General features: G+C 41.5%; 1 protein-coding gene across 1 annotated transcript in view; it reads left to right on the top strand.

Annotated features, from left to right (window-relative positions):
• STK39 (serine/threonine kinase 39) overlaps window positions 1-18,527 on the top strand; it is a 466,349-nt gene that overhangs the window by 78,933 nt on the left and 368,889 nt on the right. Inside the window, exon 2 of the mRNA XM_089660286.1 lies at window positions 15,218-15,330. Within this exon, the coding sequence (XP_089516412.1) occupies window positions 15,218-15,330 (113 nt within the window). The remainder of the gene's footprint in view (window positions 1-15,217; window positions 15,331-18,527) is intronic.

Genomic DNA, 18,527 nt, shown 5'->3' with positions numbered 1-18,527 from the left:
GGTTGTACACAGTTGGATTTACCAGCATTTGCAGCCCTTGCAGCTGCTGCAAGACTTACTGGCATAGGCTTTAAGACTTTATACATAGGGATTCTGCATGCAGAGGAGAATCTGCTACTTATGTTAACTCAGGCTGTCAATCCCCAAGTGCTAAGCACTGTGGGAATATGCTGGGTATTTTAGTGGTTGGACACTTCTTGAGTAATGCATGCAAGTGCACCGTACAATATTGCAGACCCAGCATCTGGGAATGCCCTTGAAAGATCAGGCAAGCCAGATAAAATCTTGGAAGTCCCCAGTTACACACTTGTTCCTAGTTTTACTACTAAAAAAAGAGAATCAGTAAGATATCCAAACATCTAGCATTCTCAGAAGGAGTGATCAGTAATGCCAGCTTTGTTATGGTCAATTTAATGTGATGTGAAGATTCTTTATCGTTTAACCCTTGCTTGTGTTTCTGCTTAAGCTGGTGCCATGACCGCTGTTCCAGGTTTCCTGTTTCAGGGTGACTCCTTTCTCTTGCAGGGTCTTATGGAACCACCCTTGCATTCCAAGACTAGAGCTTTGTCTCCCTACACATTGTGCATCAATAGAAGCACACATCCTCTAGTCTAGGATGACAAGGCACTCACTTTTTCTGTCCTCCCCTCCTACCTTCTCAAAGCTAACAGGCTACCTTGAGACTGCATTGTCCACTGTTGACTCTTTCCTGTGAAAGGATAGCTAAACCAAACAAAAAAAATGCAATATCTTTCAGCTTACAGTCCTTAGATGTGGTGGCCACATTAGTTTGCTTTTCATGCTAAGAACATTTCAGCAAATACAAAAAAATACCTGTTCATCCTGCCAGAAATGTGAAGTCTGTCGCTTCCTGTGACCTGAATATCTTTCTTCCTTCTAAACCTCCCTAGCGGTCTGATTATGTCAGTATTTCTGTGCTCAAAGCGGTACATTTTTTTGCATGGAAATATGTAGTTTTTTTATTGTAGGCTGTAATTCATAGGAATAACTCACTGAAATCTGTCCAAACAAGAGTCTAGTAAACATCCCAGGTAGGATAGAATTTGAAACACGAAATCATAAATTATAATATAATAAATAATCATAAAAAATAATAATTATAATAATTTTAATTCAATAATGTCAATATATAATAAGTCGCAAAATTGTTTTCAGTGTTTGATGACGAATTTCCCCACAAATCATTATCACTCAATTCTGAAAGTGGTTCTAATTTACTATCGCTGTTCTCTAGCTGGTTTAAAACCGATTTTGACCTAAAGGGACGCTTTTTGGACGTCATGGACTTTTCTGTTTCTAGGCAGAAAGAACAGTAAAAATGCAGGCAGGGCACAGATCAAAGCACTCGGGACAAAATGTATGTGAAATGCTTTGATACAGCAATGTTATACTATCAAATTTTAGTGTATTGAGTGAATGTCACTTTTGCAGTTTTTTAATTTCCCACCGTTCCGTCCCCCGTATGTTCCGTACGTCCTGACGCTCGCAGGGAACAGAACCCAGAAGACTGATGCCGGCATTGGCCAGAGGAGCTGGCTGGGGACGCTGCAGGGGGGACATCGCAGGAGCGTAGGACAAGGTAAGTGCTGGAGCGAATCCCTGAGCAACGCTGCAGTGTGATCCCAAGTGTAGCTCGGAGTTACTGTTTTTGGTACTGAAAGTTAACCCCGAGCTGCACTCAGGAATACCACCAGGGGGGTTAACTACCAATTGCTCCTGCCCCTCTTGTAATGGTAATGAAGAGATACGGACATGTTTGTAGTCCAAATCAGGAGAACATCCTAGGGTGACAACCATGGCTCCTTCCATAGATACAGTGCAGGAGTGATGTAGCCACCTAGAGACAGTGTATTATTAGCTAGATCACCAGGTGAAAATAAAGCAAAAAAAAGAAAAAGGAAACTAATGCAGCCACCACACCAAGGACTATAGTAAGCTACATGATATTAGATTTTTTTGTTTTGGGTTGAGTTATGCTTGAAGACTGGAAGTTCAAGGAAGCAGCACTGAGAAACCAGGAGCCAGCAGCATTGAAATTTGTAAAAAATACTACTTTAAAGTAATATTAAAGTCTGTTTTTTAACTTGTACCTACAGGTAAGCCTATAATAAGGCTTACCTGTAGGTACTGTAAATATATCCTAAACGTGCACTGTGTGGGAGATATTTACTTGTAATGCAGCACTGGCGCTTGAGCTCTGAAGGAACGGCAAGCCCGTGCTGTTCCTTCAGAGCTGTGTGCTGTAAAAATTGACTCCTGCGTGCATGCGTGGGAGTGATGTTATCTCTGCTCAGCCATTCAAGCTGCTGGAGCCCGCGAACCCAGAAGAAGAACTAGGTGAAGATGAGAGCCCTGTCAGTGATGACGGCATGCCACTGGAGGGCTTCATTTTAACCACTTGCCGCCCGGCTTATGGTCAAATGACAGCTGTGCAAACACTTCGTCCCTCCGGGAGGGCGTCATATGACGTCCTTCCAGGATTGCACCTTGCGCATACCCGCAGGGCCGCGCTGTGGTGAGATCTGTCACCAGCCGTGTACCTCGGACATGGCCGATGACAGATCTGTGTACTGACCCGTTACCAGTACCATGTGACCTGCTGAGACCAATCACAGCAGGTCACATGACAGTTGTATACAATGGATGTCTTCCTTTCATGCCATCCATTGTATACAACTATGTCTAGTGGTGAATGGTCACAGCGATCACATGCACAGGCTAGGCCAATCAAAGTCCATCTGTGTCATGTGATTAGCCGTGGCCAATCACAGCTAATTACAACAAAAAAAACCTGAATCAATCGATTTCATTCAGTTAAATTCTTTTGCTATAAGTAGTCAAATTGTGTAAAAAAAAAAACCAATACTGATCACTTCTCCAAAGTAGTACAGTGTTACTATGGTAACATTATACTACTTTGGTCATAGTGCAATATGAAAAAAAAATCTTAAAAAAAGAGAAAAAATTTTATAAAAAATAAAAAAAATTAAAAAAAACAAAACAAAAAATTATAATTTTTTTTTTCCATACTGTCACCAGTCAGGGTCCCTGATCACCGCCGTACCAGCTATATGCTGATGCCGCACTGTACTGGTGACAGTATTTAAAAAAATGTGAAAATAATTTTTTTAATTTCTTCATTTTCCGAATAATTATGACAAAAAAATTACAACTTCAAAAAAGTCGCCATGCCTCTTATGAAATACGGCGGATTGTCTACTTTGGGGTAGTCATTTGGGGGGATATCTGTACTGTTCTGACATTTTTGGACCTCAAGAAATTAGATTGGCTGTCAGTACTTAAGGATTGATCAATTTTCAGATACAGTTGTGACCAAAATTATTCAACCCCCACTGAAATTGAGTGTTTTGGCCAGTTTGACATTGCTTTTGATCATTCAGTCATCTTGCTTACATTTACATTAAAGAGGCACTTGTAGGTCAGACAAATATAACATAACAGTTATAATGAAATAACCACAAATGTCTTTTCTGTGCTCACAGCATTATCAGTTTTATTCAACCCCCAAGTGACATTCAATCTTAGTACTTAGTACAGCATCCTTTTACAGTTATAACAGCTTTTAAACGTGAAGCATAGCTTGACACAAGTGTCTTGCAGCGATCTACGGGTATCTTCGCCCATTCTTCATGGGCAAAGGCCTCCAGTTCAGTCACATTCTTAGGCTTGCGCACTGCAACTGCTTTCTTTAAGTCCCACCAGAGGTTCTCAATCGGATTTAAGTCTGGTGACTGCGATGGCCACTCCAAAATGTTCCAGCCTTTCCTCTGCAACCATGCTCTAGTGGACTTGGAGGTATGCTTGGGATCATTGTCCTGTTGAAAGGTCCAACGTCTCCCAAGCCTCAGGTGTGTGACGGACTGCATCACGTTTCCATCCAATATCTCCTGGTACTGAAGAGAATTCATGGTACCTTGCACACGCTGAAGCTTCCCTGTACCTGCAGAAGCAAAACAGCCCCAAAGCATGATTGACCCTCCACCATGCTTCACAGTAGGCAAGGTGTTCTTTTCATCATAGGCCTTGTTCTTCCTCCTCCAAACATAGCGTTGATCCATGGGCCCAAACAGTTCTAATTTTGTTTCATCAGTCCACAGAACACTATCCCACAACTTTTGTGGTTTGTCCACATGGCTTTTGGCATACTGCAGTCGACTCTTCTTATTCTTTGGAGACAGCAAGGGGGTACGCCTGGGAGTTCTGGCACGGAGGCCTTCATTACGCAGTGTGCGTCTTATTGTCTGGGCTGAAACTTCTGTACCCACATCTGACAAATCTTTTCTCAGTTCCTCAGCAGTCACACGGGGACTTCTCTCCACTCTACGCTTCAGGTAGCGCACAGCAGTCGAAGTCAGCATCTTCTTTCTGCCACGACCAGGTAGCGTTTCAACAGTGCCCTTTGCCTTGAATTTGCGAATGATGCTTCCTAAGGTGTCTCTTGGTATGTTTAACATCTTTGCAATCTTCTTATAGCCATTGCCCTTCCTGTGAAGAGAAATCACCTCTTCTCTTGTCTTCCTGGACCATTCTCTTGCCTTCACCATGTTTGTAACCACACCAGTAAATGTCTAGAAGGAGCTGAGTATCACAGTCATTTTAAAGCTGCCTAATTGGTGCTTATTATGCTTGATTGCTGCTCGGTGACATCCACAGGTGTTTTCAATACCTGATGGAAAGCACCTGTATGAACCTCTGTTCTTCAGAGTGGTAGTCTTTAAGGGGTTGAATAATTGTGGCAATGAAGAAACCACATAAGAACCATTTACTACTGTATTACATAAACAATTGATGTCATTTTAGTTGCATTTGGGTAGTTACAACGTCCTTGTAGGATTTGATTCTGAATACAATTCCAAATGTACACTATAGTCCCTAAACCCCTTTACAGCATTGGGGGTTGAATAATTTTGGTCACAACTGTATATCCCATAGTTTGTGAACTCTATAACTTTCCTACAGACTAATTAATAAATACTGATTTGGGTTATTTTCACCAAAGACATGTAGCAGAATACATCTTGGCCTAAATTTATGAAGAACAATTATTTATTTGCAAACTTTTATAACAGAAACAAAGAAAAACGTGTTTTTTTTCAAAATTGTTTGTTAATTTAGCAATAAATAAAAACCCCAGTGGTGATTAAATACCACCAAAAGAGAGCTCTAGTTGTGTGAACAAAATTATTACATTTTACAGTAGTTTGGGTATAGTGTTGCATGACCGCGCAATTGTCATTCAAAGTGTGAGAGCGTTGAAACCTGAAAATTGGCCTCGAGAAGAAGGGGGTAAAAGTGCCCGGTATTGAAGTGGTTAAGGTAAGTTTCACATAATGTGCTCCTATGTGATGCATACTAGCGCATTATGACATTGCCTTGCAGGGGAAAAGTTTTTTTTTAATTACAGGGTTTACTATTGCTTTAATTATTTCCTTTCTGGGTAAATAAAGGTGATGGGCTAGCTGGCTTTAGGGATTGGTCCCTTATTGGCTAATGGCACTGTTGGCCTCCTGGCTTAATTATCAGCCCTCTTTACAGGCTGAGCACAAATGAGTGAAAAAAAGAAGATGGAATTATTTACACAACTTTCGGTTGGTCCTTATTGTGGAAATCCTGCCAGGTCATCTACTCTGCTTTCTGTAAAAGCAATATCTGAACTGCTACGTCAGCCTCCTGTGTGCGGAGATGCTCACCATCATTCATTGCACTCCTAGCTAAGCCCAGGAAATGTTACTTCTGTATGGTACAAATTGCATGCTCATTGTAATTATAAATAGACAAGCAATTAGACAGTAAGAATGTCTCACATAACTATTAATTATCCATGGTCTCCATAGTGATGTGACATCCACATAGATTGGGAGCATGTTGTCTCAACAAAGGGCAAACCTGCAACTAGCAGAATCATTTATCTGTGGTTATTATTAGAACATGTGACCTGTTTGTTTTGGGGTTTTTTTTGTGAGCGTTCAGTGCGCCTGGTTTAGACCGATCCCGGGTCAGCACATGGAAGTCACCAGTTCTTCATGATTTAAAGAATAAATTGAAATTTGCTAATTTTTAGTCTGAGCTGCACACAAAATGTTGGAATGCGCAGTGATAAATTAGTTAACTGCAAACAGGGGCGGACTGACAACTCATGGGGCCCCCAGGCAATAGGGGATCATGGGGCCCCTGTGTCCTTGCCCACACTCAAAAAAGCCTATAAAAAAGGTACCAGGGGCATTTCATGGGGCCCCCTACTGACCCCAGGCCCTCGGGCAGTGCCCGAATGCTCAAATGGACAGTCCGCCCCTGACTGCAAATGTGAATTTGGTTAAATCGTATCCTACTATGTGATCAAAAATAACACACGTAACTCTTCAACTGCTCTTTGTTGAAGGCAGAGTTTTCAGATCATATCAAAGCTTCATATCACCATAGAGTCCCCCCGGGATCACAGAGTCCTCTCATCTATCTCTGATCTAGAGTGAACTTGATCTTATGCTCATGTCATCTCTGGAACACAAATGGCATCCAAGGTTCCACAGCACCCTGGTTGAAAATAAAGGTTGTCATGGGCTTTAGATTGCAATTGGATGCTTTCACCACCAAGTTATTTGGTTTTTTTTTTTACTGTTCCACTAACATGTACCTAGGATAGCGTTTCTTAAAGTATAACTAAAGGCAAACCTTGCTTTCTAGTTTTTTTTAGATTAGAACCCCTATCAGTTTTTATTGTTGTCTGTGCCCCCCTTAAGAAGATTCGTCCTCTCTATTTGTCCATCATCATCGAGCCTGGGTTCACAGTGATGCGGTTCGGAATTCGCAGCGTTTTCTGTGCGAATTCCACACCGCATCAGAATTTCACCCCGTTCATGTGAACCGCTGCAGGTATGAATGTTAAGTTAACAACACACAGAAATCGGTCCGCAAAATGCGGTGCGATGTGCAGAATTGGATCGCATAGGGGTGAATACCCATGCAATCCGATTCTAATGCGGACCCAAAAAAGGGTCCTGCACCTTTTTGGTGCAGATGCGGTGCAATTTGAGCCATACAAAATGTATGGCTCAAATCTCATTACACACAATTCGCAAGTGATTTGCACAGGAATGTGATGTGGTTCCTGTGCGAATCACATGCGATGTACCGAACCGCATATATGTGCAATCGGGTTGAAAGTGAAAGTAAAAGAAAAATCCCACATTTTGGGTTGTCCCTAGAAAAATAATAGAAAGGAAATCTTCCAATGGGGACACTAGTTCTGGTGACCTGGGAGTTCCCAAGAAATTCCCTTCATTTTCAGGGATTTCCTCTTACTTCCTGTTTGGTTACGAGACAGAAAGTGAAGGGAAATCTCCACAATGGAACACAGATGGCGAAAAAAAAAATCTGACAGGGGTTATAGCTCTCCCTTACTTTATCCAAAATGGAAAGTGGAGTTACCCTTCAATGTACCCCAGTCTAAAAATGTAAATATTACTTATGAATGGGAAACCTGAGCCTAGGATGATGAAAACAACCGCCATGAAGAAATTAACTTCACATTAGAGGTCTCCCATCAAATTAGAACCCCTCTTCTTATCAAAGTTCCCCCATCACAGAAAAGCCCCCCCCCCCATACATCAGAGGCTCCTCATCACCACAGAATCCCCGCATCACAGAGTCAGAGGCCCCCATCACATGAGTTCCCCTATACATGAGAGCCCCGCATGAGAATACCCACATGACATGACAACCCTCCCCCACCATCAGAAAGTCCCTATACATGAGAGTCTCCCATTACATTAGAGTACACTCATTACAGTTTCCCTTTCATATCAGAGTCTCATATCACAGAGTCCTCTCATCGATATCTGATCTAGGGCAAACTTGATCTTATGCTCATGACATCTCAGGAACCCAAATAGCACCCCAGGATGCCGCAGCACCCTGGTTGCAAAACAGTGCCCTAGAATAATTAAATGTCTGTTAGTAAAGAGGTGAGGAATGCAACTAATTTTACTAGCCTTGACAGAGTGTCCATTTAAAAATTTAACTTTTCCAAAGGCAGCTGCCATTTTGAAGCCAATCACCAGTCAATTTGTGTTTTTTTTTTAATGTTGAGGATGACTTGTAACCATGGCCAGGTTTTTATTGCTCTTTGAGTGTTCTTGTCCTGGTGACACTTATAGCTGCATTACTTGTCCTGGTGTCATAGAACATAAAGTACAGATAACTTTCCCAAAGTAGTATTGGCCACCAATCCCTACTTCTCATGTGGGTCACATGAGTGCACTTAGTTCTGCACTCCGGTAACCTGTTTTCAGCCAACAGTCTCACAGCATGTCCAGACTCTGAACAGATCCTAGCACGCCACTGAGAGCCTGAGCCTGCCGATCTCACCCCTCCACAGCCCAGCACTCCAGTGAGAGCTGGAGGGGCAGAGCAGAGAGCCGCTGAATTGGGTTAAAAACTGGTACTTTTTTGATGGAAAAAAACTTTCTGTTTTTACTGCCATATTAAAGCCTGTCACCAGCCAAATTGTTTTTTAAACCGCTTTGTTTTTACTGGCCTTGAAACAGTGTTAATTTAAAAAGATCACCTTGCCATAGGCTGCTGCCATTTTGAAGCCCATCACTATTCACTTTTTTTTAACTTTGGGGTTGACTTGGAACCATGGCCAGGTTTTTATTACTCTCTGAGTGTTCTTGTAATTGTATAGTCTCAATAGTTGTCCTGTTGTTACAGAACTAAAAGTACAGAGAATTTTCCCAATGGGATATGAAGGATATGAACCCAATTAAAGTTCTAACTCCCCTCCCCCCATCCCTAACAAACAGTGTTAAAAATTGGTACCTTTTTAGATGTAAAAAGACTTTAACGGCCAGGCCTGTATAAGGCTGGTGCAGTGTTGACATCCCATGGTGCTCCTACCTAGGCACATGGAGTGTACTTCCGAGGAGCGGGGTCTTTGTCATGTTAGGGCAGTGGTCTCCAAACTGTGGTCCGGGGGCTGGATGTGGCCCTTTGCTTGCTTCTATCTGGCTCTTTGGCCACTATTCCTACCACTGACATCAACAACAGGGCATAATCCCTGTCACTGATACCAACAATAAGGCACTATTCCTACCAATGACCCAACAATGGGACACTGTTCCTGCTAATGGCAGGGCACTATTCTTCCCATTGACACCAACAATTGAGCAGTATTCCTTCCCCTGGTCCCAACAATGGAGCAATATTGCTCCCACTAATGCCAATGATGGGCCATTTGTTATGCCATTGAAGCCAGGGCATTTTCTACTTTTACTGGCCACAGTCCGGACACTAAACTGGCCCTTTGTTTAGGAACTTTGGGGCCCCTGCATTAGGGCACAGTGAATAAGGACAGAGGCATACATATGACATATGACTTGAGGTCATATGTTTGTTGTCATGCCTGGTGCACAAATGCTGGCCCTCTTCAGCAGTTTGAGTGTTCCAGGTTGCTCATACCTCTATCACATTATTTTCTGCAAAGTGTGTTGAATGTAAGCAGCAAGTACAGCAAATCTAGTAGCAATATCTTTATGAATGAAGTTGTCTGGCATGCAGAAGGGAATATGTGTAGGAAATGTAGTGATCTCTTTTCATTTCCCTCAAGGTAATTCCATCTAATTATAAAGACGTTCCATTTCTTACTGCTGGCAAAAACTGCCATGACTTTGTGAACAGCTTTTGTTCTTGGCCAGGATGCTGATTTAATGTAGTAGAATTGTGTTTAGCCAAGGAGTGCCAGAAAATCTGAAGACTTGTCTAAATATCCATTTGGATGTGATGGTGTTTAATCTCTGGTTTACCTGAAGGTCGTCTCGATTTTGATTTTAAATATAACATTTCCTATAATATTACTATAAATGCTTACACTGAAATAAAACATCTCTGGGTACTTTGTAGAATAAAAATGGGTTAGAGAGCAGATGTTAAAATGGACCTGAAAAGAAGTGAAGGTTTATTGGGAACATTTAGGCCTCATTCACACCATACGTGCAGAAAACCTGATGGAGAAAAACACGCAGATTTCACTTGTGGAAACACGAGCTTATATCAGTTTTCATGCGCTTTTCAGTGAGGCTTATACACATTGCAGATGTGGTGTGAACGGGGCACATAGAGAACAACTGACGTCGCTGTACATGGTGTGAACGAGGCCTTAAAGTGATACTAAACCCAGGACCCTGCATTCACAATATCTGGTCTCCCACAGTACACACAACATGGAAATGCAATTATTTCAGTAAATATAAACTGCTAAATACCTTTTCTCATCAGCAGTTAGAGCAATCTTGTGACTTCAGCAGAGCTCTGATTAAAGTTTGTAGGAGGAGTTTTCTTTCTGCTCTAGGCGGATGTGAAACCCCTGACCTCTGTCTGGACAGTGCTGATTGGTCTTGTGCTGATCACATGTACTCTCCCAAGAAAAAAAAAACCTCTAGCAATACACACCAAACTGAGCATGTGCATGTGATTATGGATTCAGTCTGTATCAGGTGGTCATTTCAACAAGAGGAGGGGCAGAAAAGACAGGATCAAACAGTATTTTTACACAATGCAGAAGATTAACCCCCTAGGTTCCACAGTAAGGATATCAAGCATGCTTTACTGCATATACAGACTGATTTTACTGTTGTGGGTTTAGTAACACTTTAATCATACCCTTAAAATGTGCTTTTTTACGTCTCAAATTCCTCCTACAAAAATAACAGTACACATCTTGGCATGTAAGTGTACCTAGGCACTCCTGTGCCCTACAGCTCAGAGCAATATGAGATCTGAATCACAACTGAATCTGATAGGTTCACGAAAGTTCACGAAACTGCTGTGCCCTTAGCTCAGGCATGCAGGCAGGAGGGTGTGTTTAGCTGAGAAAACTCCTCCTCCCCTTCTGAAGACTCCTCGGATGTATGACATCATTTATCCAGGAAGTAATTGACAAAATATAAAAAATACATTTAAAACAAGTAAATATGTACTTATATACAGTATATGTATAATATACCTTCCTATCTATTTACTAATGCTAGCAGCCTAAGGATTAAAGTGATTGTATAGGGTTCTTTTATTTTTAAATCACAAGAATTTTATACTGACATACTTAATGCAATTACAGAGTAGCCCCGATCCTCCACTTCTGGGGTCCCTCGTTGGCCCTCCTTGCTCCTCTTGGCTTCCAAATACCCTCATAACAAGCCACTTTCTATGGGGGCACTCATGCGGGCTTAATCCCGAGCCACATTGTGTGTGTCTATACACACACACAGTGCGGCTTGGCCCTGCCCCCCTCTTCCTCGTCACTGGATTGGATTGACAGCAGCAGGAGCCAATGGCTTCTACTGCTCTCACTGAGTTCAGTGAGAACTGAGGGAGAAGAGAGCGGCACTGCTGCTCTCGGGCACAGTGCTGGATCAAGAGTAGGATCAGGTAAGTATTTGGTTAGAGAGCTGCACCTAAAAGGTTTTTTACCTTAATGCTTACAATATATTGAGGAAAAAACCTTTAGCCTTTTCAACCACTTGCTGTCTGGCCGCTGTATATAAACGGCCGGACGGTGGCAGTCCAGGGGCGGGTTGCCATTCATAAACGGCGCCCGCCATTTTGGACCGTGCGTGCTCCCTGGGAGTGCGCAGCACCGCGATCCGGTGCCCGCTGTGTCCTCCGCACACAATGGAACACCGATCGTCACACGGGACCTCTGTGTGAGGTCCCGTTCATGTGATCACTGATTGGCCAATCAGTGATCACATGCAGAATAGTAAGCAAGATGTCAATTCTGACATCATTGCTTACTACGTGTGAAATCTGTGAATGATCACAGAGGTCACATGGTACAGGGCTAGCCTCAACAGCCTTGTACCATGTGACTTTAATTCATCCCATAGATTTGTGCGTTCTTCACGTCTCCTGCTACTTCCTGAATATTTCCCCACCAGTTATCAGATCAGCAGACATTAGGGAAGATTCTGACCTGAGGCAAAGCCTTGCTTCTCTACCAAGATGGCCACCTCCACGCCGATACAGCACTGAACAAGAAATGGCAAATCAGTGATGGGGGAAGAGAGCAGTTGCAGTAATCCTTCAGACAATGCTTTATTACATGTTCTTTGCCCTCAGCCTACCTTTTTCATGAGGTCTCTTTAAAAAACCAAGTGATATGGGTGATGGTTAGTTTAAATAAATTACCACTTAACATACTGATAAGCTAGCAAAATGTAAGATCTGGAGCCCATGGTTCACATACTACTTATCACTGGACCTTGACCATGATGTCTTGGAGCTCTAACAATCTACCACCAAAAGGAGTAGGGACAAATAAAGATGTTTCATACCAGTTGTGCTGCCCTTCTCCTGGCCATCCTTACCCTTCCTCTCCAACATCTTTTTTTTACTTTTTACTACCCCTGGTATTAATTGATACGACTCCTTGTAACTAATATAAACCAATGAAATACTTTATTGTTAACTTCAGCTTGACTTTTTTTATTGCTTTTACAACTTTTTTGTCTTCGCAATGTTAAGCACCGTTTGAATACAACTGTATTATACATTATAAATTGAAATGCTGGCTATAACTTGGTACGGTGTATGTACAGCATACTGCAGGCATATTTACTCCAGCTGTTAAACAAGGAAATGTATAGGGAAAAAGGTCAAAGTTTTCAGAAACTTTTCAATAGTAAATGTATAATAACCTTTCTTGGACTCTCCTAGTGCCTGCATACATGCTGGCCTCATTGGGTATCCCCAGTGTCAACCCCTTCAATTAATGACAATATGCGGGGTTTCCATACACCTTCATGATGCGTTGCTCGAGATAGGCATAGACAGTTCCCACAGACTTTCACTGACTTCAGTGAGATTAATTATTCAGGGTGTTCGGTGTAGGAGATTGGCAGATTTACATATTAAAACCCATCCCAAGTTTAGGAACTGATAGTTGTTTTTATTTTTTTTACAATTGCACACCTGCAGTGGATTGCCCTGTATGTTCCCATACCCCCTTTGCCATACTATCAAAATAATCATCATCATCCTCATCATCATTATCCCCAGCCCTATTAGGTACCCTTATAGCTTTAAAAGATGTTAATAGCTGGCTTTACTTAACAGGGATAGCTAAGTGTAGATCAGCTGAAAAAACAAAATGAGAGGTATTGGCGCTGGGGGGAAAAGGAAGACTTTTTAGTCCAAATTATTATAAGGGAGTAGTTCGTATTGTACAGTTAAGTGGTATGGTGTAATCAGCAACATCAGGAGGCAGCACCCTTAGAAAAAATCTGGACTCTGTACATGGAGGAGAAAAGAAGAGAGGGGCGCCTGACTAAGTGCAGTATTAGAAGGTAGTTTAATTGAACAAGATAACTGGGTAACTCACTAGATAGCAGTGGATAAAAGGCATGTGTCTCAGAGTAGACGTCGTCCTGGTAGAGATCCCGGAGGCTAATGGGGCCTTAAACTACCTTCTAATACTGCACTTAGTCTGGCGCCCCTCTCTTCTTTTCTGCAGACCAGCTGATAGAAACTCATAAGGATTTTGTTAAATGTATTTAAAATGGCAGATCACATATATAAGCTAACTACAACTAATTAAAGAAGTAGGGCCAAAACTCTTTTGGCTCTTGTAACCTTGATGTCCCTGAGCCGGAGCAGGCTCTGGAGAGATCTGGACTTTAAAGTTGAGAGCCTGAGCCACCCTCCACAGCCCGACGCTCCAGTGAGTACTGGAGGGGCAGAGCAGAGAGCTGGTGACTCTGTGATTATAAATGATTGGTTTTTTTAGAATCCTGAACTTCTCTTTTAAATTTTTGCTGTTTTTGTGCAACGAAAATATGGAGTTGAGGTGCAGTTGCTGACAAATTTAATAGTATACAGAAAGAAATCCTCCTGTGCTAAAAGGAAGTTCACCTACTGAAAGCTGCCAGCACTTAGAACTGCTACCTAAACAGTGTGTACAATGATTATAGATAGTGCAGCGCTCAAAACAATACTATGTGCAATACAAAAAAATGTGCTCACATGCAATTGTGTCAATAATTATTCAAAAATGAATCATTAAATGAAATATCTTAATTATAAAGTGCCACTCAATAATTATTCTCTTCACATTAGTGCCCACATAATCAAAAAATAATAATAACTACCGTTTGCACAAGGGATAATTTTCACAGTGCTCTAAGTGTAATACAGTGACCACACTTCACATGCCACTCAAAATCATCAAAATAAAATGTCCATAAAAAACAAGTGATAACAAATTCATGCAATGTGCAAAAAAAAGGTGTTCATATTCCGTGAACGTGTCACTCTTCACCTCCTAAGGCTAAATTGCCTCCTCACCTCCTTCAAACGACCCCTAAGGGCCAGACAGCTTTCAGGATCACTCTGGATTCTTATCTCCTGACGATAAGTACCTCTCCTCACGTTGTGGATCTCTTTAGGGGACTTCCATTACCCCCGGTCAGAAGCCTCTGAAAAATAATTGCTCACCAGCCCTCTCTTACTCGGTGTGGTAAACCAGCAGGCAGCAGGCGGGAGATGGGCAGGAAACGGAAACTGAGTCTCTTCCTATTCCGTTCCAGCAGAGAACATCCTCCGCTCCCCGCCACCTCTCAGAACGAGGCTCGGAACGCAAGCCACTTGTTTTTTATGGACATTTTATTTTGATGATTTTGAGTGGCATGTGAAGTGTGGTCACTGTATTACACTTAGAGCACTGTGAAAATTATCCCTTGTGCAAACGGTAGTTATTATTATTTTTTGATTATGTGGGCACTAATGTGAAGAGAATAATTATTGAGTGGCACTTTATAATTAAGATATTTCATTTAATGATTCATTTTTGAATAATTATTGACACAATTGCATGTGAGCACATTTTTTTGTATTGCACATAGTATTGTTTTGAGCGCTGCACTATCTATAATTTTACTAGTATGTCCTCTAAGATATCAGGTTGATTTTTTCACTTTGATTTCAGTTTTTTAACACAGAGATTTCCTATGCCAGTATTTTTGCTATTATCCAGTGATCCAGATACATACCTCTATCTCCCGAGGTGAAGAATCTGTTTTTGAAAATTGACAATTACTGTCTCCAAATAATTTTCTCCATTTGCTGTGCTTGTATTTTTGTGACAGGTCCTCTGTAACTGTATTCACTCTTAAATTATTTGTTTCAGGAAGCGGCGCCACAGCAGTGGTCCAGGCAGCGCTATGCAAACCCAGACAAGAGAGAGTGGCCATAAAGAGAATAAACTTAGAGAAATGCCAAACCAGCATGGATGAGTTGCTAGTAAGTACAGTGTGTTGTTTTTGGACTTATCAGCATTATCACAGCAGCTATCTCTACTTGCTGTCAGCAGAAAATAATTTAATGTTCAAACTTGTATTAGCATTTTTGATTCTCAACAAATACTAATAAATTGTTCCTGAGCTTTTTTTTTTCCTCTTCTGATCATTGGTATATTAATTATTTTTTTTTGCTCTGGTGGAGAATGCTTTTGCATTGTGTATAGATTTAGCTTTGTCACTGTGACATTTTTTATTGATGCAGCTTGATCATGTTTTGAGAATGCTTTGCCTTATTATGATGTTTGCACTTCTGTAGAGTCTCCCTCCAGTGATTTTTAATCTATAAAGAAGCACAACCACCAGCCCTGCTAAATAAAAGCAAAAATAATATTATCATATGTGTATGCAACCAATTAGCAATTGTTCTTTATCATTCCAGCTACTTTAAAGAAGGAAAGGTGAAATCTGATTGGTTGGGAAGGCACAATGCAGTTTGCATATCAAGAGTTCTTGTTCACCAATTTAAAACCCTATTTAATTATAGTAATGAAATATTAAAGCGGGACGTCACTGAAAACAGCTGTTCCACTCTGCTAGTTAGGAGTTAGGAGTGTGGAAGTCATAAGGTGACCAGTAAAAAAGTGGAGAGGATGGTTAGGAGTTGTCCAGTGTATGAACACAAAAGGTGGTCAGTAAAAGAACAGAGAAGATGGTTTTTGGGAAACATAAGTGGTATGAGGTTGAGTGAAGAAGACATGAGCTGGTCCATAAAAGAACAGAGAAGATGATTTTGAGAGTTTTGCAGTATATAAAGTTATTAGTGATGAAGTGTTCGTATGTAAAAAAAACAAAAAACAGAGAGAGTGATTTGAGGAACCCTACATGGTATGAGGTTGAGTTAGATGGTGAGTAACAGAATGGAAAGGATGGTTTGGGGAACCCTACATGGTATGAGCCTGTGTGGGGTGGTGATTAAAAGAGTGGAGAAGATGTTTTGGGGAACCATACATAGTATGAGGTTGAGTGAGGTGGTGAGTAAAAGAATGGAAAGGATGGTTTGGGGAACCCTACATAGTATGAGCCTGAGTGAGGTGGTGAGTAAAAGAGTGGAGAAGACGTTTTGAGGAACCCTATGAGGTATGAGGTTGAGTGAGGTGGTAAGTAATAGAATGGAAAGGATGGTCTGGGGAACCTTACATCGTATGAGCCTGAGTCAGGTAGTGAGTAAAAGAGTGGAGAGAATGGTTTTGTGAGTTGTGCTGTGTATGAAGTTATGAGTGAGAAGGACATAAACTGGTCAGTAACTGAATAAGAATGTGTGTATAACTTCCAGCTGGCCCTCATTTAGAATTAGATCCACCTGTCCCTCCTTTCTCCTCCAATTTTTAGCTCTAGTGTAGAGATCTGTATAACTAAATATACTATTTACCTGCCAATGTTGTTCACCTGGTACTACCCTTTTATTTATCATTCTTGTTATTGCATTAGTTATTTTTTTAAATCCAGGCAAATTTTTTATTTTCCCATGCAGTGGGGCTGTGCCCAGACAGCATGGGTTAAATGCTCGTTGTTGTCTAGGGGCTCAAAAAGTAAAGATATACTTACCTAATCCGCCATTCCTCCGAGCACAAGACCGGTCCCCGCCGCTCCTGTCCCCTCGCACGCTAGCGGTCTTGTGAATGGGTTTTTCCTGACGTCATCATGCCCATAGACCAACTCCGGATGTGAGGACGCAGGAACAGTCCACAGCTGGACGTGGCTGATTCAGAGGATCGCAGGAATGGGTAAGCATAGCTTTAGCATAGCCCCAGGACAAAGGCACAGCCCCACTGCACGGGAAAATAAAATGTTTAACTGGAGTTCTGCTTTAACACTAAAGGAAAAATGGCAGTGAAAATAGTCATAATTTGTGCTCCTTAACGGCCCACTTGATTAGGGGTGTAGCAAGGGCGTGACAGGTCCTCTTTAATATAGTTTGCTAATAGTTTGAATAATTTGATTCAGGAAAAGGTGCACAGCAACTGTCAAAGTAGTGCTATCTAAGCCCCGCCAAGAAATTTGTTTCTGACTTTCCCATGCAATGTTCTAAATATATAGAATATTATTTAGTTGGTGCTTTGACACTCAAAGTAGACTCTGCTTCCTAGGAAGAGTGAAGCAAACAGGTTTTCTTCTAAAAGCAAAACTCCAAGCAAACATTTTTTTTCTTAAAATTAACTTTGTAACAAGATTTATTTGAGAAAATGTGTGTCACTTTTAGGATCACTGCCTTTTCTTTTCATTTACAATTTCTTTCATGCTGGATAGTATTGCTGTCGAGGGGCTTCTGGCACTGTGGCTATGAAAGTTGAAGCTCTCATACACAATAGCCATACTGTTATTTATATGCCCCTCTTCTCCCCTTATCTTTTCAAAGAATGCCTTGTGTTTTGCAAATTATTCAGAAAATACAAGGCATTTTGTGAATAGACAAGAGGATATGAGGGATGGATAAATGACAGTGCAGCGTCTGTATATGAGAGCCTCAGCTCTTGCAGTTGTGCTGCCTGGAAGCATAGTAAAAGCTGTACTATCCACCATGAATTAAAGAAAGAAGGGGCAGTGATCCTAAACGTGGCATACAATCATGTTCAAGGTGGTTACATACAATTAATCTAGTCTAGAAAAATTCTCAAAATGCAAATAAAACTTTTACTAATAATGTCTTTCTAAACATTGCTGTCATTTAAAAGAGAAGTATGAGTTAAAAAAATTGTGAACATTTATACTCTCTTACTCTCCTAGGTGTGTGCAGCATCGGTCCAATGCTGTATCTGTCCCCCACCACTTTTATGACTGAGAAATGAGCGATCGAAGCTCGCTCAGTTCTCGGTCTTCAGTGAGCAGAGAGCCAGTGATGGTTATGCTCCTTGCTGTGCCCCTCCAGGGCTCACTGGAGCGCTGGGCTGTGGAGAGGGCAAGAATGTTTGTTTTTGGCTCTCAGTGGATCACTGATAGGCTGAGCCAGCTGCCAGTCCAAGACCGTGGTGGATCTTGACTTTAAAGTCAGGATCCTTCCAGAGTCTGGACTGGTTGAGTGACGTCAGGTCAAAGGAGTGCAGAGCAAATTGCATTTCTGTGGTCCCCAGGGGAAGTATAGCCAAAATAGCTTTGGCCATACTTCTCCTTTAACGTTTTGTAGTGGAGAAGGTAGGTAGA

This window comes from Staurois parvus, unplaced genomic scaffold (genome assembly GCF_062004578.1).
Source record: "Staurois parvus isolate SC_StPar_1 unplaced genomic scaffold, SC_StPar_1.0 ptg000031l, whole genome shotgun sequence".
In the NCBI taxonomy this organism is placed as follows: Eukaryota; Metazoa; Chordata; class Amphibia; order Anura; family Ranidae; genus Staurois; species Staurois parvus.
Note: the sequence above shows the minus strand (reverse complement) of the source record. Positions and strands in the feature narration are given on the sequence as shown.